The 27,189-nt window shown below is 43.5% G+C and overlaps 1 protein-coding gene across 3 annotated transcripts in view; it reads right to left on the bottom strand.

Moving 5' to 3' along the window:
- Positions 1 to 27,189, bottom strand: part of BCAR3 (BCAR3 adaptor protein, NSP family member) — a 93,026-nt gene that overhangs the window by 14,187 nt on the left and 51,650 nt on the right. For 2 of the 3 annotated variants that reach the window (XM_053391664.1, XM_053391666.1), the window contains exons 4-6: positions 6,802 to 6,945; positions 1,832 to 2,274; positions 687 to 787 (exon numbers count right to left, since the gene is read on the bottom strand). In XM_053391664.1, the coding sequence (XP_053247639.1) occupies positions 687 to 787; positions 1,832 to 2,274; positions 6,802 to 6,945 (688 nt within the window). Of the gene's footprint in view, positions 1 to 686; positions 788 to 1,831; positions 2,275 to 6,801; positions 6,946 to 19,845; positions 20,029 to 27,189 lie in introns of those variants that run through there. The other variant, XM_053391665.1, reaches the window with a different exon arrangement.

Below are 27,189 nucleotides of genomic sequence, written 5' to 3' on the forward strand. Positions count from 1 at the left end.
ACTGTCACATTATTCTGCAGTGAGTATGATAATGTTCCAGGCTGTACAGTCAGAAGTGGAAAATCTCCAGGGCTTGGGATAGGAACTGGTTTGTAACTGAATCTGATGGGTAAGAACAGAAATGAGAGCTTGTGACTCACAAGAAATAGCCCCACATTTTGCACGGAAAGAACATTTTCCGAAAAGGGAACCTGAGTGCACAAGGAGTTATGACAGGAATGGATTTCAGAGCATAGCTCATGTAAAGCTAATTGTTTCCAGAATGTAGGAAAATACCTACAAAGACCTTTAAGACACATGAAAATCCCGTCATTGTAGATGTAAAGCTCCAGGTGGCATGTGAGATTTTGCTGAGAGCAACTTTTGCTAGGTGGAAAAAGCAGGTGGGCAGGAGGGGGGCAGTGTCCCACACTCTCCAAAGTCTTGTGAGGCAAGTCCAGCCAACACTTCCACCTCTTGTTTGGTTCTTCAAAATTGGGGGATAGAAAAGAAAGGCGGGGATTATGCAATGAATGGGTGGCATGTACTTTACGCACACACAATGTGTTTGTTGTTTTCTTGTGCTCAGACAATAAAAAGCGTACAATTCCCCAAGAACATGTTTAAAACAGAAGCTCAATGAACAGCAGCCCACCGCCGCAACACCCTCCATTTTGCTCCAAACACATAACTCAGGTGACACATACTGATAGGCAAGTAACTTTCCGACTGGTGAGCCTTCAGGGGGAATCTCTTCTCCTGAACATGGTCCAAGCAGGCTGGATGGCTACCGCTTTTTTCTTTGTTTCTGTAAAGGGGAGGAACGTCACAGTGTTAATTCAAGTTAATTAATTTTTTTTAAGTTCTCCATTACGCCTCTGCACACAGACCATACTCTTTGAGCCATAGGCTGCACATTCCTGCCTGATCTCTTCATTGCCAGGCCGCCAGGCATCTGACTCTCTTGACTGATGATCCCAAAGCACAAAACCACAAAAAAGTCTGTCCCCACCACCATTGTCTATAGACATGGTAGATGTCTATAGACATTCTCACTCTGAACCCAAGCCACCCTCGCAGGATTGTTCTGAGGATAAAATGGGGTGAACTTTGTGAGCAAAAGGAGTGATATTAATGAATGTGGATTTAGTTGATTTGCAATGCTACTTAAAAGCAGTGCTAGGAACAAGGATGTCTGGATCTCTAGAACCTTAAACAGCTGGAGGATGGGGGAAAACAGGGAGATGGACTTGTAACAGCAGCACTGGGCGTGGGGGTGCCTAACCTTTCTCCCAGCAACAGAAATCACTGCCACAAAGCTACTAATAGGCTCATTCGGGTGGGGGGAAGAGATAAAAACACAGGCACCAGCCTTTTCCCCAAAACAGGGCTAATAGATGTTTTAAGAGCAAAGGGTTGATAGATTTTAAAAGAGAACCAGGCAGGGAGAAAAGGCTAAAGAGCCCTTCCCAAGTAGTAGTAGCATTTATTAAATTTGCATACCAGCCTATACCTGTAGATCTCAGGGCAGTTCACAGCATAAAATTACAGTATTAAAAAGTATGGCTTCCCTCAGCCATTTCAGACAAACCAAAGCTGTTTTTTAGGCTTTTCTTTTTTTAAAAAAAAAAGTCAAGAAACCCAATCATGGATCTTCCACACGGATCCATGAGTACAGATGGGCTCCCCTTGGCAGACAGTTGCTCTTCAACATGGAGTGTGATGGGAAGGGATAGAGCTTCCTTGATCATGTATACTCTCCTCTCCTCCCTTGTATAATTAGAGCCACATTCTGATCTCCTGAGTAGGGCGTCCATCTCAAACTCTCACAGATGCTGCAAGATAGTCGTACCTTAGAAGGTTTCCTCGGGCTGAATTCTGCTCTCTGGCCTGGCGAGTGCACATATTAAGGCTCAGTCTTTTTGGAGTTTCCACTTTTCCTTCCGGAATGCTGCCCTCCCTTTGCAGGGCTGGGGAAGTGCCATGTTTTTCTTCCAGACACCTCAATGGGACAGTCCTGTTGATGGGCTGAAATATAATTGCCCCGCTCTGCTTTGAGATTGGCCGGCGGTTCCCCACATAGCACCGGACTAGGCCAGGGATGCTGTCGAAACTTTCGTCCTCAAATTGGTACTGAACACGGCAGTAGGCTTCGTTGAGCCTCAAGACGGTTTTGTTGATCTTGAAGTGCTGAGAGGTGTTTTTCCATTGACAGGTAAGGACAAAATTCCCAGGGCTAGAGAGAGAGTTCCTGATCAAGAAATCTCCATCTCTCTGAACAAGGCTTTCAGACACCTTTAAGAGAAAATCAGAATGAGATTAGCCACTATTGGACGATTGTACCCTTACTTTCTTTTACTGAAAACCTCAGCGTATATATATATTGTTTAAAGTTACAATGCTTCATTGTAATCTATCACAAAAGTTGTTGTATTTAAATAAAATAGCAAAACATTAAATATATATCCTAGAGCAGTGTTTCCCAAACTCAGTCCTCCAGCTGTTTTTGGACTACAGTTCCCATCATCCCTGACCAATGTTCTTGCCAGCTAGGGATAATGGGCACTGTAGTCCAAAAACAGCTAGAGACCCAAGTTTGGGAAACACTGTCCTAGAGTAACCATTCCCACAACCTGGTGTCCTCCAGGTGTTTCCAGGTGTTCATCATCCCTGACAATTCACTCTGAGGCTGGTGTGAGTTGTAGTCCAGCTATAGTTCTGGAATAGGATATACCACTATTCAACATAGTCAGCTAAGCCACAGGCCCTTCTCCTTTTCTGAGCTTCCCATACAGTTTTTCCATCTCAGTGATACGGAAGACTTCAACCTGGCACTCTGTCTTCTGGTATTGTGCTTAGGCTCCAACGCCTGACAAAGATAGTTCAAACTGCTACTTTTAAATTTGGACCTTGCAAAAGACTAAGATCAGCTTCGCAGCCCAAATTCTGATTAGCCTAGGAATATAAGTAGAATCCATAGGATACCCTGTCACGGTGAAGTTAAATTCCTACCCTTGTTTACATCTGGAAACAAGGCCATGGAATCCTTTGAAGTTCTGGTAGGCACCTGGCACCCCAACATTAGGAAAGGGGTTCCTCATTCACAACTCTGAATTACTGGGCACACTGAGATCTGGACTGGAAGCCAAGACACCTCCATTCCTTCTTCCTAACACTGAGGCTATGGACACATTACAGGCTTAAAACACAGCTAGGTTTTTCCTTTTCTCAATTAGCATGGAAGAAATGGAGAAATGCATAAAACTGCAGTATTCCATAAGGAAAAACAGGATAGACATGGGTTGTGCACACTGCTTCCTATACCAGTGGTGGTAGTGTACAGGATGCAGAGTAAACATGAGTGTGCATGCAGCCTGTATAAGGATTGTGAATGGCTCTCTCAATAAGAACAGTTGAGTGCCATGTGGTCATGTACTGTACTCAACTGTGTACTGCTTAAGTAGTCAGAGAGTGTCTCATTAGCCTTAGCATCCCACTGATTCACTTTGTTTTCAGCTCAGATGAGGATACCTGCTGTGTTTTCAATCCACCTAACACAGCTAATTATGAAGGCCGTAGCCTGCAGGAGCCCAAACCACAATAAACCACAAACAGTTTAAGATTCCACACAACAAAACAAAGCCTTTTTTAAAGCTGCTACAAAACAAACATAAAATACGCTTCTGGGATTTTTACGGGCACACCAAACTGTAATCTGCAAAGGCAAAATAATAATAAAAATCATGACGTGATCGGAACACAAAGAGCTTTCAGCATCCCAAAGCTAAAAAGATGCAGAGCTGTGTGACTACACAATGCGGTCAAAGCCAACAGAGCTTACAGTGGCTCTCTCTTTCCAGCTAGTCTCCTATATTCCCAACATGCTGCATGTCAGGGACAAATAAATTGTGTGAATATAAATTAATATACAATTATTTAAAAGAACCATAAACTGCTCAAGCAGCAGAAGGAACACTTGTATAATGAAGGAAAGTTTAATCCTTTTCCCCTTTGTGGTGGTGCCCACTCCAAAACTGCTACTGGTGTGTGAAGAACTTTGCACTAAATACATCTATCTGTTTCTAGCTTCAAAGATGGGATTATCTTCCTGGGATAAATTCCTGTTCCTGCTAAAAGACATGGATAAGTATTCTGCATCTAGGACAGTGAGGTTTCCTGCTTGCATACCGCTTAAGTGCATTAATTCTAAAATATTAATGGAAATGCTATTGATTACAACAGAGATGCTTGACTTCCGTGTGGCATCAATATTTGATATTTTAAATGTATTCCTCCCTTGAAACTATTTCTGAAATCTTAATTGTATGTGCAAGATTTGTTTCTTTGCTATACAGTCATAACTTGGAAGTCAAACGGAATCCGTTCCGGAAGTCCATTCAACTTCCAAAACACTCAAAAACCAAATTGCGGCTTCTGGCTGGCTGCAGGAAGCTGCAGAAGCCCCGTTGGACGTTCGGTTTCCAAAAGAACGTTTGCAAACCAGAACAATCACTTCCGGGTTTGTGGCGTTGGGGACCCAAAACGTACAAGTTACAGGGCGTTCGACAACCAGGGTATGACTGTATAGCCCAGGGGTTGTCAACATGGTCCCTACTGCCCACTAGTGGCCGTTTCAGGATTCTAGGTGGGCGGTAGGGGGTTCTACAGCACAAGCTGAATCCGCCTTCCATCGAGCACTGGTGGCCGGTAAGAAAATTCTACCATCAAGAAAGATGCATTAGTGGGCGGTAGGTATAGAAAGGTTGACTACCCCGACATAGCCAAACCAGCGCAATAGCAAGTGGCTGTGTCAGAATAAATGCATTCTGAATCTGAGTGAGTCCTGCTGCTGCTTATCCACAGCTGAGGGCAAAACTAGACATAATGGCCAAAAGCACCAACTGTAGCAGGCTGCATTTCACCACCTTCTCAAAATGGCTTGCTGGAACAGGGCCTTCTCGGTAGTGGTGCCCACCCTGTGGAATATCCTCTCATCAGATGTCAAGGAGATATACAGCTTTTAGAAGACATCTGAAGGCAGCCCTGTATAGGGAAGTTTTTAAGTGTTTGATGTCTCACTGTGTTTCTATATTTTGTTGGAAGCTGTCCAGTCAGATGTGCGGGATACAAATAATAAAATTATTATTATTATTAATTATTCCTAATCTTACATAAATGCAGCTTCTTCTGCACCCACAAATGAATTCTGATACTCCCTCTTTTTTCAGTTACAAAAACGAAAAATAAAAATAAAAAGCAAGAGATAGTTAGAATGGCAACTACGGTAACTACCAGGTTTTCACCCATGAAAAAATGTGCAAATGATGGCATTTTGTATGTATTTTACTATGGTGGGATTTTTTTCTGGTAAGCACAACTTTAGAAAACTCGCAAATACAATCGGATTCACTCTGTTTTCTCTAGATTGTGCCCATTGTCATAAAGTATCCTCCACACAACCAAAACCGTAGCTGGGCTTAGGTAGAACTTTTTATTTAAATTGACCCTAAAAGTGACCTCATCAATGCCTTTCTTCAGTGGGTTCAATATACTGGCTTTCTTTACCGTTATCTGGCACAATTACTCCATACTCAAATTTTTTAGGGCTCTCGTCTTTTTCATCAGACAAGCTTTAGCCAATAAGCATGTACATCACATGGCCACCAGATTCTGCTATCTCTGAATGCTTTCCAGGGCTGATATCCACAGGGAGGCTCATAACTCCAGAGGTCTGCACTTTGATGACTAGCTCATGCTGTTTCAGTTGCATTAGATTAAAATAATAATGTCTGCTTTCAGACAGATGTGGAAACGCATGTAAATATGGTGAAAACCAAGAAAAAGCAATGTGTTGCTTAATACTTTAAAATGGCCTCACATGTCCTGATTCCCAAATTATCACCATTATAACATTATTCTGTTTCCAGTAAGGATCAAGCAATTTCTGTAGCTAGAGCATACATTATGTGCTAAAAATCTTGCAAATCAGTAAACCCGATTCCTGCAATCAGGGATAAACGAAATAAATTAGAAATATCTGGCTGATTTTTACATAAATTTAGTCACATTTTCCAATAACATGGATCTCTCTTCTCCAGGATAGGACTGACAGGGAGCAAGAAAGGAACAGCAAAATTATCAAAGCTGTGAAAGCTATCAGCTTGCTTGTTGTTTTTTTTATAGTAAAGATTCTCAGAATAGATTGGAGTGTCAATTTCTGTGCCAGAAAGGAGACTTAGCGGTTGTGTGGCCAACTCTCTCATAGCTATATTCCCAGCTATACTTAAAGCATCGCCTGGGAGTTTATTTTAGCATTGAACCTCTGGTGATATAATTGGGTTCAAAAACTAACTAAATGACAGTTCCTGCGAGTCTCTTTAAGATAATCTTTATACTAAATAAACAAGCTGAGGGATAATTACAGGGAGAGTAATATTGGGATCTTGCAGGTTTCCTCCGTATCATTTGCGACCGCTCTAAATGGGTAGCAGGCGTGACTGAACTGGATCTAGGCTCAGAGTCAGGACGGGGATAGGTTTCTGCACTTCCCTCTATATATGCAATTCTTCCTCCCATAATAACATCCTCAGGTTTTCGCTTTTCTTTTCCATGCTCCATAAATGCTGGATTTGAACTACTGATCACAAGCGCATTCATAATAAATTTGAACCGATTTGCAGAAGAAGAAGAAAACCAGTGGTGGTGGTGAAAGATTTGAGATAGAATTGTGAAATACCTGGATTTAGTAAGCAAGGAAGAAAGAACAGGAAAAGAAAACAAGCTGGCAGAATTACCCAACAGAGAGACCAAAAAGGGACACACCTGTCGTGGAATACGTCCATGATACCAGGCATGGCTGCGCAGATCTTCACTGCTCAACTGGAGCTCCTCTTCCAGCTCTTTCTTGAGCTTTTCTGGGGAACTCTCCATACCCGGCCTGTCCATAACATGCTTTTCCTTGGAAAACTGCAAGAGGGAAAGAGAAAGGAGACTTGATCACCCCAGGCCTGACGGAACGCCTTATCTTGCTCAAAACTTTCATTCTGCCCTATGGGCCATGAGACTCGCAACAAGCCAATGAAATCCGCACGCCACGTTTTACGAGCCTTTGATCCCTAAGCAGTATTTGTGGAAGCTCCTGCCAGGTGAGAAGCTAGGTAATGATTACATGCTGCAAGGTGATATTGTAAAATGTCCCACCTGGATGCCTGCGATAATAACTGGCGTGCCTGCTGAGTCATTTCTGCACCTTTGCAATAATAACGCTTTATGGAGAAAGGAAGAAAAAGAAGATCCCAATTTGGGAGAGCCATAATTGCTCAGTCCTCAGCCATGCGCTTTGCATGCAAGAGGTCCCCCAGGTTCAATCCCTGACATCTCTACAGGAGGGCTGGAAAAGAGTTCCTGTCTGAAACCACTGGAGAGTTGATGTCTGTCATTGGACAATACCAGCTCAGTATAAGGCAGCGCCAGCAGACAATTCCATGTTTTACACAAGTTACACATTATTGCTAAATGATTATTGCCAAAAAAGAAGAAAAAGGTGCATCAAAAATTGATTCATGTGACCCTGCAAAGTACACCATAATCACATTGTTTTCCTTTGTGACACCTCCTGCAATACCTTCAGCAACAATTTAGCTCTCTCTCCTAATCACTTAGGCTGGTTCGGACCCCATCTGCATATAAAATAATAAATGGGCTTGGGTATATTTCTGTTACAAAGCTTAAAGTCATGTATAGCACAGGGTGTTTGTGGTTTGGCTTATTTGTGGATGATCCTTATCAGTTTTACTTCCTCCTGTGAAACTGAGCCTTGTCAATTTCACTTTCCCACTTTGGACTGCAGAAGCCAAACGGAGAAAGCTCAATTTTCCAGCAAAGGAAACTGCCTTATACCCAGTCATACTACTTGTGTGTCTACCCCAGAACTGTCTACCTTGACTCTAGAGTCTTGGGCTTATGACTTTCCCAATTTCTTTATCTGGCAATTCCAGACTGAATCTGGGAATTGTACAAATAACACACTCTACATTACTGAAGGTAAATAGTTAACCACTGCGGCGGGAATGTAAAAGTGTTACCATGTGCTCTGGCTTCCTTCACAGTGTTCCATTGCGCCGGAAGAGGTTTAGTCATGCTGGCCATATGACCCAGAAAGCTGTCTGTGGACAAATGCCGGCTCCCTCAACCTGAAAAGCAAGATGAGTGCCGCACCCCATAGTCAACTTTGACTGGACTTAACTGTCCAGGGGTCCCTTACCTTGTCCTTTACCTACACTACTGAGCTATGGTCCATCCCTAGAGCTCACTCCAAAGTGCCCCCTTTTTTAAAAGAAAGGGGGGAACAAATAAAAGCCAGAGGGGGTTACAGTTCTCTCTCTCCCCCCTCCACAATAATGCAGCCTCCTATCACCTATATCCTGTCTTAAGTGTAGCAGTGTTCAATATTAGGGATTATTAGGAAAGAAAACATATTTGGCTTATTGTATACATTTCTAGTCACGACATATTTTTTTATAAAAACAGTGCAGAGCAAATGGCAACCCAACGCTATCGTGTTTAGGGATTTTTTTTTTAATATATAAAAAAACTACAGAGATACAAGATACAGTGGTACCTCCGGTTGCAGACAGGATCCGTTCCAGAGGTCCGGACGGATCCCAAGGTTTCCGCAACCTGAGGACCGCTTCTGTGCATGCATGCACTGCGAAACCCGGTAAAATACTTCCGGGTTTGTCGCGCACACATCCTGAAGTTTACGTAACCAGAGGGTTACATAAACGGAGGTACGACTGTACAGATATATAAAACTATTTGTGGTGTGGGCACAAAGATGTTTCTCCCCCTCTCTTGGGGGTCATCCAATGAAAATGATTGGCAGAATATTCAGAATGGACTCAAGAACACACAGACAACCCATAATTCACTTACAAAATTTGTTGCCACAAAGAAATTATGTCCCTGAGCCACAGTTGTTGGGACAACACTGGGAGATGTGCTGAAAGCGGAGCAATCACACAATGCCAGTTCATTCAGTACACAACTTAGATGAGACTGTTCTCATTCACATTCTCAACACACCACCCTCACTGTGTCAAGTAGCTCGCGCTCTCTCTCTCTCTCTCTCTCATCATCATCATCATCATCATCTTCCCTTTCGACAGGGCTCTGGCTAAAATACCCCCACAATTCTTCTTGGCATGATGTCAGCGACCTGTCCAATGAGAGATTCTCGTCTCTGGCACTCTGATTAAGGATCAGCTGCTTTGTTCTTCACGAACACTGAATTAGAAGATGCAGGGTTAAATTAAAATATGTGGGAGCTGAGCTTAATCCCTCATCTTTGTTCTCTCCCCTCCAGTCTATGCCTGCTCCTTTAGTTCAAACAGACAGCTCACAAGGCTTCAAGCGGCATTTTAATTAAGCCCAGCTGGCTCTCTTGCTGCTATTATTGCAGATTTTGTTTCAAAAAGAAGGTATCCGTTACAATGATTTGTCCCCTACTCAGACATATTTGCTTTCTTTTCAATCTGGACGGTTTACATTTTGCTTTGTATGCTGTGACCTGGTCCCACAACACAACCAAAAACTGAAGAAACAGAAAGCTCTCTCATCAAATCAGTGACTGATGCAAGAAACTGGTCCTGTGTTTCCCAAGACTCTGCTAGTCACACACAGTAAATAATAGTAAATTCCTGGGCACGCTACAGCATTATTATCACATGGTCTGATCCCTAAAGCCATTTTCACAAACAACACTTTAAAAGATTTATTTTTTTAAATGCCCATCAATTTAACAAAAAGGTCATGTGCACTCACTCCCCCCCTCCCCCAGCCTGGTCCTCTTTTCTAAAAAGAAAAACAAAATATTGCCTGTCTCTAGCCTTAAAAGGTACTTTCACAGTGTCTATCACTTGTCTATACACACACACCTATATCTGTATCTATAAATCTGGGTATCTGCAGCAGCTTGCTGGTTGCTAAATAAATCCTTGCTTGCTCCTTCCAAAAACAGCAGCACGAATAAAGCAATGCAGAGTTGGAGACCCCATTGACTGTAGAGCGTTACCATGCAACAACAACAGCAGAAACATTCCCCTCACAAATGGCTGTGCATTTCTTCTTAGTAACTTGGATGAACCCCAAGGCCTCAAAGTGATGTGACTGCGACTCTGCGGTACTTGAGAAAGACCAAAGGATGCAAGTTCTCATCCTCCAATCTAGGTTTTGCTATGAATGCTCTGATCTTGAGAGCTCATCCTCCATTGTAATGCACTGTAGGAGGCATTTGCTACAGACTTCCTCGTTGTGCTGCTCCCTTGTGCAGCTAGTCTATTAAACTACCGGTAATTGGCCATACCGTTAAGAGGGCATTGTTCTAAGTGGAACATTGCCAAGAAGAAAGACTGTTGTTCTTAGCTGACCTTTTTAATGCGATGGGAGCCAAGGCTGGCTCTATCGTTGATTTTCCTCTTGTGTTTTGCTTTCAATGAGCAATGCTGTAAAGTCAGGGGTCAGGGAGAGCATCACCAAATGATAGCAGTTTATATACATGTATGATGCAGGTTAGGATAAGGTTGCCAGATGTCCCCGTTTCCCGGGGACAGTCCCTGGATTTACAGCTTTCTCAGAATTCACATGTGCATAGCAATAAGTGTCCCTGGATTCATTGAAAAAAATCTGGTAACCTTAGGTTAGGCGCCTACCAGAATTTAGAAATACCATTTCACATCACTGGATATTTATTTCTACCAAGTTAACTTTGACCTGAACCCCCCCAAAAAGGGGTAGCTCACTGCCAGTTTTTAATTGTGTGAGTAGATTGCAGTCTCTTGGAAGTTGGTCGTCCCTGACTTAAGTCGTAGTGCCATCATGGCTGCAGGAATAAAACGGGTCTTCCTTTTACTGACCTGATAGTAAATACATTTATTTGTACCATTTTGTTGTAAAAAAGGATTAATATTTTTCTCTACATAGTAAGAATGTAGTGCCTCATCACAATCCTGGATTTGCATGAAGTCAGGACAGTAAAAAGGAGCACAGGAGAAGGCTGGTTCCACAAGAGCAGTTGCCATGGTATAGGAACAAGAGAGAAGGGACACTGAAATGGGGGAAGTGATGGTTTAAAACAACAGCAGAAGTTTGAGTAAAGCAGAGATGGAAAGGACTGAGAGGAAAATGGAGACGACGGCCACACGGATGTTACTAGCCCAGAGATGGAAGACGACAAAGTCCCTACCAGAGAAGAATGGCAAACTGGGGAGGCCTGGCCAGATGGGTGGTGTATAATTTTGTTGTTGTTGTTGTTGTTGTTGTTGTTGTTGTTGTTGTTGTTGTTGTTGTTGTTGTTGTTGTTGTTCTATGCCGAAATGGCAAAACTGACCAGAAAGCTCAGGAACCAAAAATACCAAAACTTTTATAAAGAATGGGAAAAATTTATAACTTATCCGGGAGAACACTGTAAGCAGATGAAAACATTAGCAGGATTACAACACTTGTAATGTTGCAAATATTATGGACAAAATGGAGTGACATAAAATATGGATTACTGAATAATATGGAGTTGAATGGGTTGACAATAGGACCCATGGAGGGCAACGTGGGAAGTCCAGAGATTCGGATGAATCTCTAAATATGGATATGCATTTTGTATTGTTATAATTTTATACTTGTAAAACCAAATAAAAATTATCAGTAAAAAAAAAAGGACAGAGGAAAATGGTGGGTAAGTGCTATGGAATATTTGAGTGCTTTGCATCCTTCTTCTCTCACAAATAAGGCGGCTGAGGAACGGAAGCAAGAGAAGCTTGGGTAAAGTGAGAAGGGAAAGACACTGAAAGGGAGAACAGCAGAGGTTGAGTAAAGCTGAAAGTTCTCATCATATTGAGCTGATAATGTTGTTTCCACTCCAACATTCACATTATAATCTGTGGTGCAGAGACAATAAAGCTGAAGGTACAATTCTCAACAGTTCCCTTCTCTTCCTCTCTCCCCTCCCTTTTCAGTCTTGTGTAAATCATACCCATATTACACATTACTGTACATTACATGCATTCACATTACATTGCGTATACAAGTTTTACCCTCAAGAAAGGAATCAGCCAGGTAAACAATTGAATCAGCCTTGAACCAGCAACTGAACCTGCTCTAAATGTCAGAGCTCAGCCTTGGAAAATCTGAAATGATGGGAAAGTGCTCCTATACAAGGCAGCTTAAACCCAGGCACCTCTCGCTTTTTAAATAAAACACTCCAATCTCATAACACTCCAATCACAAAACAAATACTCCAATCTCACAACAAGTTTCTTCACCCCACCCCCAAATTATGAATTCCGTCTCCCAGATTTAGAAAGTCTCCAGATTGCCATTCTTTTTCAGGAGGGATTCATACAGATACCAAAACATGAACAAAGGGTTGCACAATTTAAGTGCATTAAAGTACTCCAGTGGCCTACCCCAACAAATCCACTTAAAAAAAAAAAGCAACCTAGCCAGATGTGTGGGGTATAAATGGTGGTGGTGGTGGTGAAAGTGTTATGAAAGTGACAAGGAAATGCACTGTGGGGTGGGTGGATGAGTAATCAGAACCTGTGTAAATGCCCTGTAAGCAAATCAGGACAAATGCAGAATGAACGGCCACTGGTGTATGATCACTGTGTAAACAAAACAGAACAAATGCCCAATAAAGACCAGGCATTGTACAACCAGTGTGTAAGCTTTGTGCAAGCAAATCAGGAACTGATGCTGAATAAACAGGTCATCTGGAGGAACCCTTCACTGAAAATAATCTCATTTTGTTTTGGGTTTGTTTTTTCTCACAACAACAACAACAAAGCCCCTGGTGAAATAAAAGAAAACAAGACAGTGACTTCAGTTTTTTTGTTCATAATCTCTAGTCTCTCTCTCCTCATTAGGGGAATGCATTAGCAATCTTCTCCATCTCTTTCGTAAAGTATTATTTACGTCTAGTGTACCTAAAAAGTTAGTGTGGCTTCCTGCTCTCTATGATTAAAAAAAAGGAAACCTGAAACCCTGATGAGATTTTGAGTAAGCTGTTTGTGCAACTTTTTGATGTCCTCTGCCTTCCTAGCAGGCTATCAGCCTTTCCTGCTGCTATGCATAGAGCCCTGCCAGGATACACTGAAATTAACCCCAGGAGCTGCCAGTCAAGGCCTTCTCACTTATGACAGGAAAGACCTCTGTGAGCAGATTTCACATTTATGATGAGACAGAATGCAGCATATTCAGAATACTCTCTGAATCTACCTAAACTACTGATCCTACAGATGCCCACTTAGGAACGGCTTGCAGTAAAAAGTAGCAAAATACAGGAGGCAAGTAGGCCAAGGAGCCTATTATAATTTAAATAGCAAAATACAAGAAGAAACTGAGCATACTATAAGGTTGATGGGGCTGCCCTAAGGTTGATGGGGCTGCCCTAAAAGCTGCTCCAGAAGCTGAAGCATGACCCTATTGTGCTCATCTTATCGTGCTTAAAGCAGTTGCATTGGCTGTTAGTAAACTAACACACATGGTTTTAGTCTTGTCCTATAATGTCCTAAACAACCTGAGACCAGAATACCTGAAAGAGTATCTTCTCGCTTACTGCCCCCCATGACTGCTACAATCAGCTGATAAGGCTCTCCTGTACTGCTGTCTGTGGAAGTGTGATTGATATCAACCAAGCAGAAGGGCCTTTTCTGTGGTGGCTCCCTTGTTGAGGAAACATCTCCCCTCAGAGCTTAAGCAACTGCCCACAATGATAATGTTTATGCACCTTCTAAACACACCTCTGTCCTCCCAAGCAAAGTCACCAAACTTTTAAACCCTTCCCTGAGTTCTAAGGGTTTTTTAGCTGTTGTTATTTTAATGTTAGATATGTATTTTAAAATTGATGTACACTACCTCATGATTAATGTGTGAGGCGGTACAGAAATGTTTTCATAAATAAGCAGCAAAAAAAAAAAAACCCCAACGCGAAATATGGGTAGTCCAAATGACAGCTCATGCCCACAAGAGACACAAACAGCAACCTGCTTACTACAGGTCATTCCCCTTTGTACCATAACTGCTGCACTGTCTCTGCACGGACAAGAATATAAAATGATGTCACATAATTATGAATATTCATTTGGAATCCACCCTGACTGTTGTGCTGCCAGCTTCTAAGAGAGATGGGAAAGAATTTGTGGTAGAGGCTCATGAGATCAAGAGCAAGACCTTAGAGGATTAAAGACAAAGCTTTGGGAGGGTAAAGGGGTGGAGCTCACGGTACAAACATGATGCTCATCTAAGGCAGAGGGCAGCCAATGTGGCACCTTCTAGGAGTTACTGGATTATAGCTCCAAATATCCCTGACCACTAGCGAACAGGCGTGGGCTGATGAGAGTTGTAGGCCACACCACCTTGAAGGCATGTTGGGTATCGCTCATCTGAGGTGCATGGCTATTCCATATGCTTTCAAAGTCCCCTGCTACCATGCAATAGGGCCTAGCAATATTGGTTGGGAATGTAGAAAATAAAAAGCTATCCCTTGCAATCTTATTGGACTACAGTGGTACCTTGGGTTAAGTACTTAACTTGTTCTGGAGGTCCGTACTTAACCTGAAACTGTTCTTAACCTGAAGCACCACTTTAGCTAATGGGGCCTCCTGCTGCTGCCACACCACCGGAGCACAATTTCTGTTCTTAACCTGAAGCACTATTTCTGGGTTAGCGGAGTCTGTAACCTGAAGCATATGTACCGTATTTTTCGCCCTATAGGACGCACTTTTTCCCCTCCAAAAATGAAGGGGAAATGTGTGTGCGTCCTATGGGGCGAATGCAGGCTTTCCCTGAAGCCTGGAGAGCGAGAGGGGTCGGTGCGCACCGACCCCTCTCGCTCTCCAGGCTTCAGGAAGCTATCCGCAAGCCTTGCAAGCCCGGCGGGAGGTCCCGCCGGCTCGCAAAACTTGCAGGCAGCAGCCTGCAGCCCACAAGCTCGGGGGATAGTGGGGAGGCGGAGCGCCGCCACCCCGCTATTCCCCGACCTGATCTGAAGGTGGGGGGGGGGAGAAGCAAGCTTGTTTCCCCCCATCGCCAGCCCCATAAGCTCAGTGATAGCGGGGAGGCGGAGCGCCGTCACCCCGCTATTCCCCGACCTGATGTGGAAGCTGGCGGGGGGGAGAAGCAAGCTTGCTTCTCCCCATCGCCAGACCCACAAGCTCGGGGGACAGCGGGGCAAGCCGCTGCCCCACGGAGGCTAGAGAGGCTGTCCCTGAAGGCAAAAGAGGGAGACGGAGCGCTCCGTCTCCCTCTTCTAGCTTGGGGATGGCTGCGCAAACCTGGGGGGGGGGGAATAAATTTTTTTCCTTGATTTCCCCCCCAAAAAGCTAGGTCCGTCCTATGGGCCGGTGCGTCCTATAGGGCGAAAAATACGGTAACCTGAAGCGTATATAACCCGAGGTACCACCGTATAACATTTCCTCAGCATCAAAGTTTATACCGTATTTTTCGCACCATAGGACGCACTTTTTCCCCTCCAAAAATGAAGGGGAAATGTGTGTGCGTCCTATGGTGCGAATGCAGGCTTTCGCTGAAGCCTGGAGAGTGAGAGGGGTCGGTGCGCACCGACCCCTCATGCTCTCCAGGCTTCGCACACCTCTCTGCAAGCAGCGGGAGCCCAGCGCTGGGCTCCCGCTGCTTGCGGAGAGTTGCCAGCATGCCGAAGCCTGCGCGCGCTGAGCTCAGCGCGTCCAGGCTTCGCGGATCTCTCCGCAAGCAGCGGGAGCGGTCCCGCTGCTTGCGGAGAGTTGCCAGCATGCCGAAGCCTGCGCGCGCTGAGCTCAGCGCGTCCAGGCTTCGCGGATCTCTCCGCAAGCAGCGGGAGCGGTCCCGCTGCTTGCGGAGAGTTGCCAGCATGCCGAAGCCTGCGCGCGCTGAGCTCAGCGCGTCCAGGCTTCGCGGATCTCTCCGCAAGCAGCGGGAGCGGTCCCGCTGCTTGCGGAGACTTGCCAGCATGCCGAAGCCTGCGCGCGCTGAGATCAGCGCGCCCAGGCTTCGCGGACCTCTCCGCAAACAGCGGGAGCGGTCCCGCTGCTTGCGGAGAGTTGCCAGCATGCCGAAGCCTGTGCGCGCTGAGATCAGCGCGCCCAGGCTTCGCGGACCTCTCCGCAAACAGCGGGAGCGGTCCCGCTGCTTGCGGAGAGTTGCCAGCATGCCGAAGCCTGCGCGCGCTGAGATCAGCGCGCCCAGGCTTCGCGGACCTCTCCGCAAGCAGCGGGACCGCTCCCGCTGCTTGCGGAGAGTTGCCAGCATGCCGAAGCCTGCGCGCGCTGAGATCAGCGCGCCCAGGCTTCGCGGACCTCTCCGCAAACAGCGGGAGCGGTCCCGCTGCTTGCGGAGAGTTGCCAGCATGCCGAAGCCTGCGCGCGCTGAGATCAGCGCGCCCAGGCTTCGCGGACCTCTCCGCAAACAGCGGGAGCGGTCCCGCTGCTTGCGGAGAGTTGCCAGCATGCCGAAGCCTGCGCGCGCTGAGATCAGCGCGCCCAGGCTTCACGGACCTCTCCGCAAACAGTGGGAGCGCTCCCACGGCTTGCAGAGAGCTGCCTGTTTGGGGGCTGGGGTCGGGGGAAGCTCGAGCTTCCCCCGCCCCAGCCCCGCGCCTGGGGGAAAAATAATTTTTCCCCTTTATTTCCCCCCCAAAAAACTGGGTGCGCCCTATGGTGCGAAAAATACGGTACTTCCAAGGCGGAAAAGGCCTGCAGGGCAGGGATCAGGTCTTCTAGGGCTCACAACCAATAATAATATACAAAACTATCTAAGCTCCACAGCATCCATAAAGCTTCACAACTATATTCTTAGCGTGCTTCTATTTAAACTAATGTACTGGCTCTGGTCAGAGCTAAGATCCTGCCTTACAATCTTGTCAGCACAGATCTAGCTGAGATTCCTGCATTGCAGGGGTTGGACTAGATGACCCTTGGGTCCCTTCAAACTCATATGATTCTGTTATCCATTTCAACTTATATCCTCAGAGAGCAAAAGTTAAGTTGCCATCTCTGGTCCACTTTTTCTATGCTTACAAATGCTTTAAAATAGAACTTTATTGAACATGAAGCAGCAGAGATCTCAAAAGTTCTGCAGTGCATAACCAGCCTATTTTGAAGAGCTGGGAGCCTCTCAAATAGAATCTTATTTCTGAACAGGGCCAGATGGATTTCTATATAAAAATAATGTCCCCCCCCCCCATCATCCTGTTTCCCCAGAGGACATGTGGATTGGGTCAATGGAATGTTACCATGACAACATGCTGCATGATTTTAGGTATTAGGCCATTGTGCCAAGATAAACAACATAGTCAAGAACTGTAGCTCTAATTCTACTTTGATAATGAACACTAAGTCTCAAAATTCACATGGAAGTTTTTATACCAGCCGGGCTAAAATAATGGCTTTTACAACCTTACTCATGACCTTAAAACCCCTTCTTAAGCGGCGTGTTTGAACCAGCAGCTTTCTTTCCATTTGTTCTTACATCACCCCGCAGTAAATTCCTAAGTTGCTCTTCTGCGAATTGCAGTCTACTAAACAAAGAGAAGCATAGGGGACTCCTTGTGAGTAAATGCCTTCCAAGACAAGTTGACATGCTGGCTTTAACAGCTGCATGCACAGCAAAAACTCAACATGTTTTCCTCAACATCAAAATATAGTAGCTTGCATGGGCATAGCCAGGATTTGGGAAGGGCAGGCCTTTGGGGGGGGGCAGAACCTCAGTTAGCTATGTATTTGGATTGATTTTGATTGGTTGGGGGGCAGCTGCCCCTTCCTGCCCCCCCCCCGTGGCAGGGGTAGCTTGGTGCAGATGAGAGATTAGCAGGACCAGCCCAATCATCAGGCAGATAATGGCAGTTACCTCAGGAGGCTGATAGCAGGGGCAGCAAACAGTGGTGAGATAATAATGTGCTGGGTGGTTTGCCCCTCACCCCCTAAACTAGCCAGCTGCACTGAGGTGGTCTAAGATTCTGCCCCATTACCAGTGTTGAAGTAAAATTCTGTTTCCAGTCTGGTAACCTTCTGTACCTTGGAACAGAAGAGGGACACTATCTTGCCATTTGCCTCAGGCAGCAAAATGTATTGGGTCATGAAATACTCCCCGCCACCCTGCTTGCCCTATCACCATTCCCCTGTCAGGGGCCCAGGTAAGCCCCACTCCACATCACAAAATGCAGTGTACACACACCATATGAATGGCAATGCCCATCAACTTTGTTGAGGCCTGGCCCCCTCAAAATATTTTATGGGGCACGGGCAAAGGGCCTTTGATTCCCTAGAGGTTGGCTCCTATATCCCCCAATGCAAGTCTGTACCCAGACTAAACCATGCTGAATCATAACCAGGATTTATGCTCGTAACCAGAGTTTGAAACCAGGATTTGAAGATAGTTATGTAAACCCTGGTCATAATGAATCAATCACATAATGAATAGATCACAATGAATAGATCACTAACAATTAAAACCACAATAGGAGGGCAAAATTCACAAAGGGAATATATGAGTCTATGGCATGTTTCTGACCTCCTGAGGGATGGAGTCACTGTTGTTTATGAGTGTCATCTTTTGACAGTGATTGACTAAGATTATCCTTAGAGTTGCATACTTAACAAGATCTGAGATTTTGGTAACATAACGCTTTAAAAAAAAATGTATATAAATATATTTTGCTAGACCCTTTTCATGAAACTCAGTAAAAGGTATCTGATAAAAGAAAGTACATTGTGTTATGAATTTCTATATTAAGTGCCTGTGTATTATTTTTAGTCATATAGCATATCACTTTCAGTTTCCCGTAAAGAAAAGCAGAGATGTTTTGAATGCTTTATGTAATCTGATAACCAATTTGTAAATAAATCCTTTTTGCAACTACTGACTTCACATTTTCTTTATGATGCAACCTTCTGTCTGTTTACAACTTCAGGTTAGCAGGCAGCCTAAAGTTTAAAACAGGGATTTTTGAATAATTCAGTCTTAGTAAATTTCAATGCAAGCTGACCTGATCTGCACGCATCTTCTAATCTAGACTATTGTTATTATTATTAATACTACATATTTATTTATTCAGACCTCATCTTTTCCCCTGATGGAACTCAAGGTGGATTACAGATAAAAACAAAAAATCATGAAAATACAATTAAACATTAATAGAATTAAAACTATGTACATATAGCAAATTGGTTGAAAATATACCAATAATTACAATAAAAGCAGCACAAAGAAAAAAGCATGGATCAGAAAATATTTATTCACCCTTCCCAAATGTTTCAAAGATCAAGACCACATATCAAAATATGTTTTTAAAGGCATCTTTTAAAAGGAAGTATGTTTAGAAGAGTATATCTGGAAAGAAAGGATGCATATAAATGTTATACGCATGAGTTTTCACGCAGATTTTAAAACAAACATTGCAGATTAATTGTGGAAATGGCATGGAAAGGACTTGTGGGTAAAAGAATGCAAAAATTACCCAGACTGAAAATAAGACTAATTTTTCTTATTTATCTTTTCAGCTACTAGTGGTCCTTATACCATTTCTATCCACAAGCAGTTCAGAGTGGCATACCTGGGGATTTTCCACATTTTATCTGCGCAAAATCTTGTGAGGTAGGAGGGAGAGACTTGGCTAAGATCAGTCAGTGAGCTATGCGGCTGAGCAGGATTTTGAACACAGGTCTCTGTGGCAGACTCCAACACTTTAACCACTACACCACAACTATGCCTGGACAACAGTGTGTAACAACATAAAAATGTGACCTTTTCTTGATCTGTAGATAGAATATACGTGTAAGTACAATCACACACACTTCCTTAACATTACAGACCACCTACCTTGACACCAATAATGGCCTTGCGGTGATAAAAACAGCAGAGAGATGCTATGAGCGTTTGAAGAACATTGGAATCTTTCGGCATTTTCAGATCTTTTGTCCCGTAGACCAACAACCTCCCTTGGCACACAAGAGGAATGGTCCCTCCCAGCTACTTCCAAGAGCTCCCACTGAGTTTAGCTCCTGCTTTGCTGGGTCTTCTACACTTCCCCCCGCCCTCCCCAACCTCATATTTTAATCCCAGACCGTTTCCTCAGTGAAAGCTGATCCTGTCATCTAAGAAGGTCATCTCCCGCTTGCTTCCAGCAATGGATCAGAATCATCATGGGACTTCATTCAGCTTGCCAATGAAATCCTAACCCTCAAAGAGAGGGAGAGGAGGGAGCGAATCTCTGTTTGGGAATCCCCCAGATTACAAACCACAAATCCCCAATCCAGCAAAAAAATCATCACCTTGTTCTTCAGCACGTAATATATTGAGTCATTGGGCCCAGAAAGGTTTCCAAGTCCAGTTATACCTCTGCAGCTACACACACACAAAAAGCGATGCCCATGCTTGCATCAGTAACATTGCTACGTACACGACTGATAAGCAGGATTCGGGGGTGGGGGGAGAACAGTTGGTTGCCTAGGGGGTTGCATGTCTCTGTTACTCATCATCTACAATGTTACATCCTAGCGCACAGGTAACCAAGGGAAAAAAGTCGAGACTGTTTGTCTTGAAATAGGAAGCTGCTGACAACCTGTCATGCAGCAACAACAGAGCGCAGCCAGTAGCATCATCACAGCCGCTGCTAGCGTCATAGAAGCAAACGCAGCCTTCCTCTATTTAATTAGAAGATAAGTCGGTCAATTGCCAGAGCTGGTGAACGCAATTATGCAGCCTTCTGGAAAGCAGCACTTACTACAGCTCTCTGGGCAGCCTTTGGGTAGGAGGCAACTGAAAAACCACGGGATTGTTGCCATTGATTTCAATTGAAACAGGAGATTTCAGCTTCTGGGGTGGGTGGGGGCAAGTTCCTTTGAAAAGTCAAGTTAAGCCAAACTTTGTCGCTGGCAGACCAGAAATGAAGGTCAGTCAATACCCTATGGTTCTGGACATAAAAAGCTCAACACAAATAAGGATTATGCAAGGCACTATGCACTTTTAAAACATATCCCTTTCAATGCTTTCCTTTAATTATAGGTTGCATTGCAGAATCCAGACCACAATGCGCCGTGAGCAGAAAGTGGAAGGCCTGTAGAAAGGAACTTGCAGAGTAAAGGGTCCCAAATGTGTCAAGTTAGTGATCCAAGCCATATACTGCAAAGAACGAACAACATACATATAAAAACAAGCACACGGTGCATTCTCAGCTGGAAGAAAAGCTGCTCCAAATCTGCAATACAATGGTCAGACCTCTAAGCAAAACTCACCTACCAAGTCATGTCAAATGACATTTTGGTGCAATTTCACACCATCTAAAATCCTGTCCCAATGCTGAGGCAATTAATATAGAACTACAGTGGAACCTTGGGTTAAGTACTTAATTCATTCCGGAGGTCCGTACTTAACCTGAAACTGTTCTTAACCTGAAGCACCACTTTAACTAATGGGGCCAGCTGCTGCCGCCGCGCCGCCAGAGTACGATTTCTGTTCTCATCCTGAAGCAAAGTTCTTAACCTGAAGCACTATTTCTGGGTTAGCAGAGTCTGTAACCTGAAGCATCTGTAACCTGAAACGTCTGTAACCTGAGGTACCACTGTACACTCTAACCCACTCTACTGTACACTCTAACCCAGAAATAGTACCTCGGGTTTAGAACTTTGCTTCAGGATGAGAACAGAAATCACGCAGCAGCAGCACGGCAGCAGCGGGAAGCCCCATTAGCTAAAGTGGTGCTTCAGGTTAAGAACAGTTTCAGGTTAAGAACGGACCTCCAGAACAAATTAAGTTCTTAACCCGAGGTACCACTGTAGTAGATAGGAAACCTCCAATATAACTAAGAAACATTAACATCGTAACCTCATACATTTCTATTCAGAAGCAAATCCCGTAGGTTATGTGGCTACAAGACTGCAGCCTAAAAGGTAACGGAGCTATCTATGCATTGAAAAAAACAACATGTGGTTCAGTCCTTTCTGGACTCTTACCATCTCAGAGTGGAGCAAGGATTTGCATGTTTGAATACACTCCCATGTCAAAAACCTTTGCCTGTAGAAAGTTTGCATGCTGTAAATAAAAGAGTTCTTGCATAGCATCCTGTATCAATTCCAGTTTTCTGTGCTTAGATACATGTGACAGGGTTGTTTTTAAATGTGGTGGGAACATTCCAACTTGTGATTTCTAACCAAACATCTGAAACAGAGTACAGGCCAGAAAATATTTTTTTGAACATGAAAGTTCCACAATGCAGGCAATATGAAAGAAGTCATCTCCCCCTCCCACTTGACATTATAAAAAGTTACTGGAATTCTCCACCACAATATGTTTATTATGAGGCAAGCATTTAAATAGCTTCAAGTACATGACCAGCCATATATAGTTTTGAAAACATCCAAATGTTTAATTTTAGGTGTTTAATTTTAGATGGAAGCAGAAATCCCTTGTCAAACAGATGCATAACTTGTCCATAATGTGTTCACAGAGCAGCCAGACAGGGGATGGATTATGGGAACAGCTCTCTTCCTAACAGCCTTGTTCTATAGTTTCGGTAAAGAATATTTTTTTCCTGTTGTTCTGACTGTATCTGATGGAAATTCTAAGTGCAGACAGGGTAGAAGAGCTATGCTGGATTAACTAATCCAAGCTTCCTCAAACTCAGCCCTCCAGATGTTTTTGCCTACAACTCCCATGATCCTAGCTAGCAGGACCAGTGGTCAGGGATGATGGGAACTGTAGTCTCAAAACATCTGGAGGGCTGAGTTTGAGGAAGCCTGAACTAATCCAAAATAAGAAACACTGCAATGAAACTGAGACGATCTAGTTGGATAGTGATTTATTACAATCCCTAAACCTGCTGTGTCAGCAAACAGATGCTCAGGAAAGCAGATTTTGATTATAGGCCTACTGGTGATGTGATAAAAGTTTTGCTGATCCTTGCAGGGACATTTCTTTGCAAGTATAGGAAACGCACATCTTTTTTTGGTATATTCATATTCCATCAATGCTCAGCTCAAGAGAGTCCTGCAATAGCTTACGAAACAAAAAGTGTTTTTCAGAACAGCTAAAAATGACAATAATTCAATAGGATGGTCACTTAGGCATTGTAAAAGAAAGAAAGAAAGAGGTCACAGATTTGCATAAATGTACACCTCTTAAGTTATATGGACAGATACAAAATTAAAAATAACTGTTTTAATTTAAACAGAAATACAATGCATCTCACCATTGTGGAAAAGACTATGACCTTATATAGAGATTTCAGAGCTCGTTTTTTGGGAAACCTTTTGAGAGCGAGAGCTGGTTGGACCCTCACTCATCCCAATTGTGATCTTTTGGCAGGCCACAATAAAGCCATTACTAACAAGGTGGCCATTTTTTTCAATAGCAGCTCAAAAAAAATCACTATAGTTTCCTAAAGACTTCTGCTGTGAACAGCGAACAGGACCCCTCACAATAGTATGCTTGATGTTCTTGTTAATCTCAGTTTGTATAGATAATTATTAGTGTCATATATTATGAGTGCTATTTTCTGTCCCTGTTTCTCTGGTGTCTCTCTTAGCTGGAGTCCTAATCTGCTACTAATTTGTGATGGTTGGTATCTGTACTATTCCTCTGCTTTGTAACTGTCATTGTGACAAACGCAAATAAAATCGATCAATTCTATTCTACTCAGTTTGCTCTCCAAATACGGGCCCATTTTTATGGTTTTTTATCTTTAAAACTGACTTGGACCAGGACAACCTTTCAAATAGGACTGTCCTCTGCAAAGCTGAACACATGACCATTCTACATCTCAACTGTTTCCACTTAGTGCCTACTTTATTGATCCAATTTCACACAAAATGGATTGGGCTTCTGCATCAGACGAAATCCACTGAGGGCATTTTGCGCACAACACTGAAAGTGTATCTCTGCATTTCCTGTCCCTTTAATGAGAATGTAGAACCAACCTAGGATAAGTCACTTTGTATTTGATTTAAAAGTAGCTCTCCTGCTTTTTATCCCATGGGAATGATATACACAGATGGGAACAAACTGCCAGGGAGGTTCAAAGGTCAATTTTAAGGTCATGAACAAAATAACAAAGCAGCAGTTGTCATATATTCCCTAAGCCTACTAATTGTGATGATATAGCTGGTTACTGAGATTCGTCTGGCAAGGAATTGGTGTAGGAGGTTTGTTGTCTCTTCACATAAAAATAAACTGAAAGTGTATTGCATGAAAGTACAGCATCAGATCTACCCAACAGAAAAGCTCTAGTCAGCACTCAATTATAATCTGCCAGAATATGGATGTAACAGTCAGAGGAAAGCATCTGTTCGTAGATTCGAGCTCAGAGTGGGTGAACACTGGAAACTATTCTAACAACACACCTCATATTAATGTGACCATTCAGAATTAAAACAGAACTTACATAGCTGCAAAAATCAAGCTACTGTTATTTTAAATACAGTGGACGCTCGGGTTGCGAACGTGATCCGTGCAGGATGCACGTTCGCAACCCACAGTTTTTGCAACCCGCTTCTGCGCACGCATGGGTTGCGATTCAGTGCTTCTGTGCATGTACAAAGCACGATTTAGCGCTTCTGCGCATGCGCGACCGCCGAAACCCGGAAGTAACCCATTCCGGTACTTCCAGGTTTCAGCGGTCCGTAACCCAAAAAAACGCAACCTGAAGCGGCTATAACCCGAGGTATGACTGTACAGTCAAAGCCAAGTGACTGGCATGTAAAGTAAGTCAGAAGATGAACACAAAGGACTTCTAAATCCCACTGGTTTCAAATTTTAAAACACGCTTCTACTGAGTTCTACTTCAGCAAAATCTAAATTGCATCTTGGCAGGTTGGAAGCCAGCAATGTGCTATTCCATCCATGTATGCATGCACTTACATATAGTCTTTTGCACGTGCCCTGTTTTTGTAGCATTCATATGGCATTTCTGCACATTACATAAACAATATGACTCCACCACTGAAGTCTTGCACCACTCCTCTAAAGAACTGCTGCCACTGCTTAAAGGTCAGCAGAAAACAAAGCTTTCCACAGTGAAGCTCAACACACACAGCAGTTCTTAAGTGACTTAATGGTGGTATGAGAAGCTTTTCTGCTCATGGTGCACTGTACATGAATATTCTTTTGTCCCACTGCTACCAAATAGAAGGTTCCTGGTGCAAATGGATGCCGCTTCCAGCTCGCGACATGTGGGGTTGCCAATTTCCACTGGTTGCCCTCCCAACTCTCCCCACCTTGTGGAACAACACAACAATCACTCTGCAATATTCTGCTCAATCAGTGTCCTCTGACTTTGTAAGGACTCGCATTACAAATTGGTCAACTGATGTCTATTTGCAGCCTTTCACAGGGTCAAACCATCATTTTCTCTAGCTGAATCCTGTTTGCTCTGACTAGCAGTATCTCCCACCCTTGTTCATTGGATCATTTAAATGGAGATGCCAAGTATTTAACTAGGAACCTTGAAGATGCAAAGCATGAGTTTCATCTCTGAGCCACAGCCATTTCCAAAATAGTGACAGCCCAGAAAAATATTTTTAGTTAGAGACCACGGCTCAGCTGTAAGAAACATCCTTTGCATGCAGGAGGTCCTAAATTAAATCAATGGCATCTCTAGTTAAAAGGATCTGGTAGTACGTTGTGGGAAATACCTTCTGAAACAGGGCCAGGAGGCCGAATCTAGAACTGGCTGACCCTTCACAGGCCATTCTGACAGGTGGGCAGGGCCGCTTACCTGACATTGTATGACACCAGCTGAGTCAAAGTTCAAGCCCTGGGTGCAGCCAAAGCCTTATCTCTGCTAAGATGGAGATCAGCCTCTTCATGCTCTTTGAGAGTAAAAGGCAGCAGCACAGGTTTGTCTCTGCCCCAAATGGCCATATGGATCAAATTCAGAGACCTGGAAGGCATGGTTAGGCACATGGGCTGCAGGTTCCCCACTACTGCTGCAGAACCATTTCCATCTCCGATAAGCAACACTAGGCTAGATGAATAAATGGTACAAGGACAATCCCTAAATTCTAAGCTATATATATCTTTGTGTCATAAGGTCGCAAAGGAAGTTTTCATTCCCAAGAAGCAATATTGTCCTCCCCGAAGGCAACTGCAACTACAGCTATTGTTTTCTATTAAAGGACAAGAAACAAATGGGTGTTGCCCATGCTCTAGGAAGCAATTGTTCTTCTATGAAATAGGGTGCATATAATCTGGACAATACATGTAAAAATGTATTGACAAAGCTTATTTTATGCATGCTACTGCTAACTAAATGGCCCTGCTGCATGGAGGAACACAATGCACCTCTTTTGTGTTAAGAGTCTGAATCTAGTATCCGCATGGCAAGAAATTACACTCTGGCACCCCCCTATGGATAACAATAATATGTTGGGAGAGTTTATTTTAAAAACAAAACACTGCAGTGCAGCTCCTTTATTTTCCCTCTTTTGAGCAGGAGTTGAGAAATTTGCCCAGGCTGAATCTCCAGCAAATGGTTTTGAGTAAGGTGCAAAAATGTCTCATTCTACTTTCAGAACTTTTTAGTAACCAGGGTGCCCCAAATGTCAGCTTTCTGAATTGCCTAGAAATACCTTTGCCACTTAGGAGTGCAGTTTTTAATCTCTCTTCCTTCCCTAGGTTTCTTATCCACTACTTCTTGGGCATCTGCATTAATTGAAGGATATGCAGATCTGTGAACCTGTGTCTATTTAAAAACCAACCAACCAACCAACCAACCTGGATTGAGAGAGGACTAAACATAATGTGATAGTCTTGAACCAACGAACTGTACACATACTAAATTTTGGAGTTCTAACCCATATCAGATGTACAGTTTAAATAACCCTGTGAGCTAGTAAGGGCAATCAATTACTGAGGCCCAAAAGTTGTGGTTCTCAAGGGTGTGGTAGGGGAAGATAAAGTGAAACAGGAAGATTCAATGACAGACAAATAAATATTTAAACATTTCAGTATTAGTATTATCAGTATGGGCTGGATAACGATTATTGTTAAAGCAGTTATTTTATAATTATCCTTTTCCAGAGAATCTGTCCAAGTCCAAAGTGAAGTTTAAGCAGAGTATCTAACATTTTAACACCAGATAACTGTTTTCTTTTTTGTATCAATGGGGGAACACATCATTCTACTTGTCACACTAGAGGGCAGTGTATTACCACAAGGAACATTGCATAA

The sequence above is a fragment of the Podarcis raffonei genome, chromosome 6 (genome assembly GCF_027172205.1).
Source record: "Podarcis raffonei isolate rPodRaf1 chromosome 6, rPodRaf1.pri, whole genome shotgun sequence".
Taxonomy (NCBI): Eukaryota; Metazoa; Chordata; class Lepidosauria; order Squamata; family Lacertidae; genus Podarcis; species Podarcis raffonei.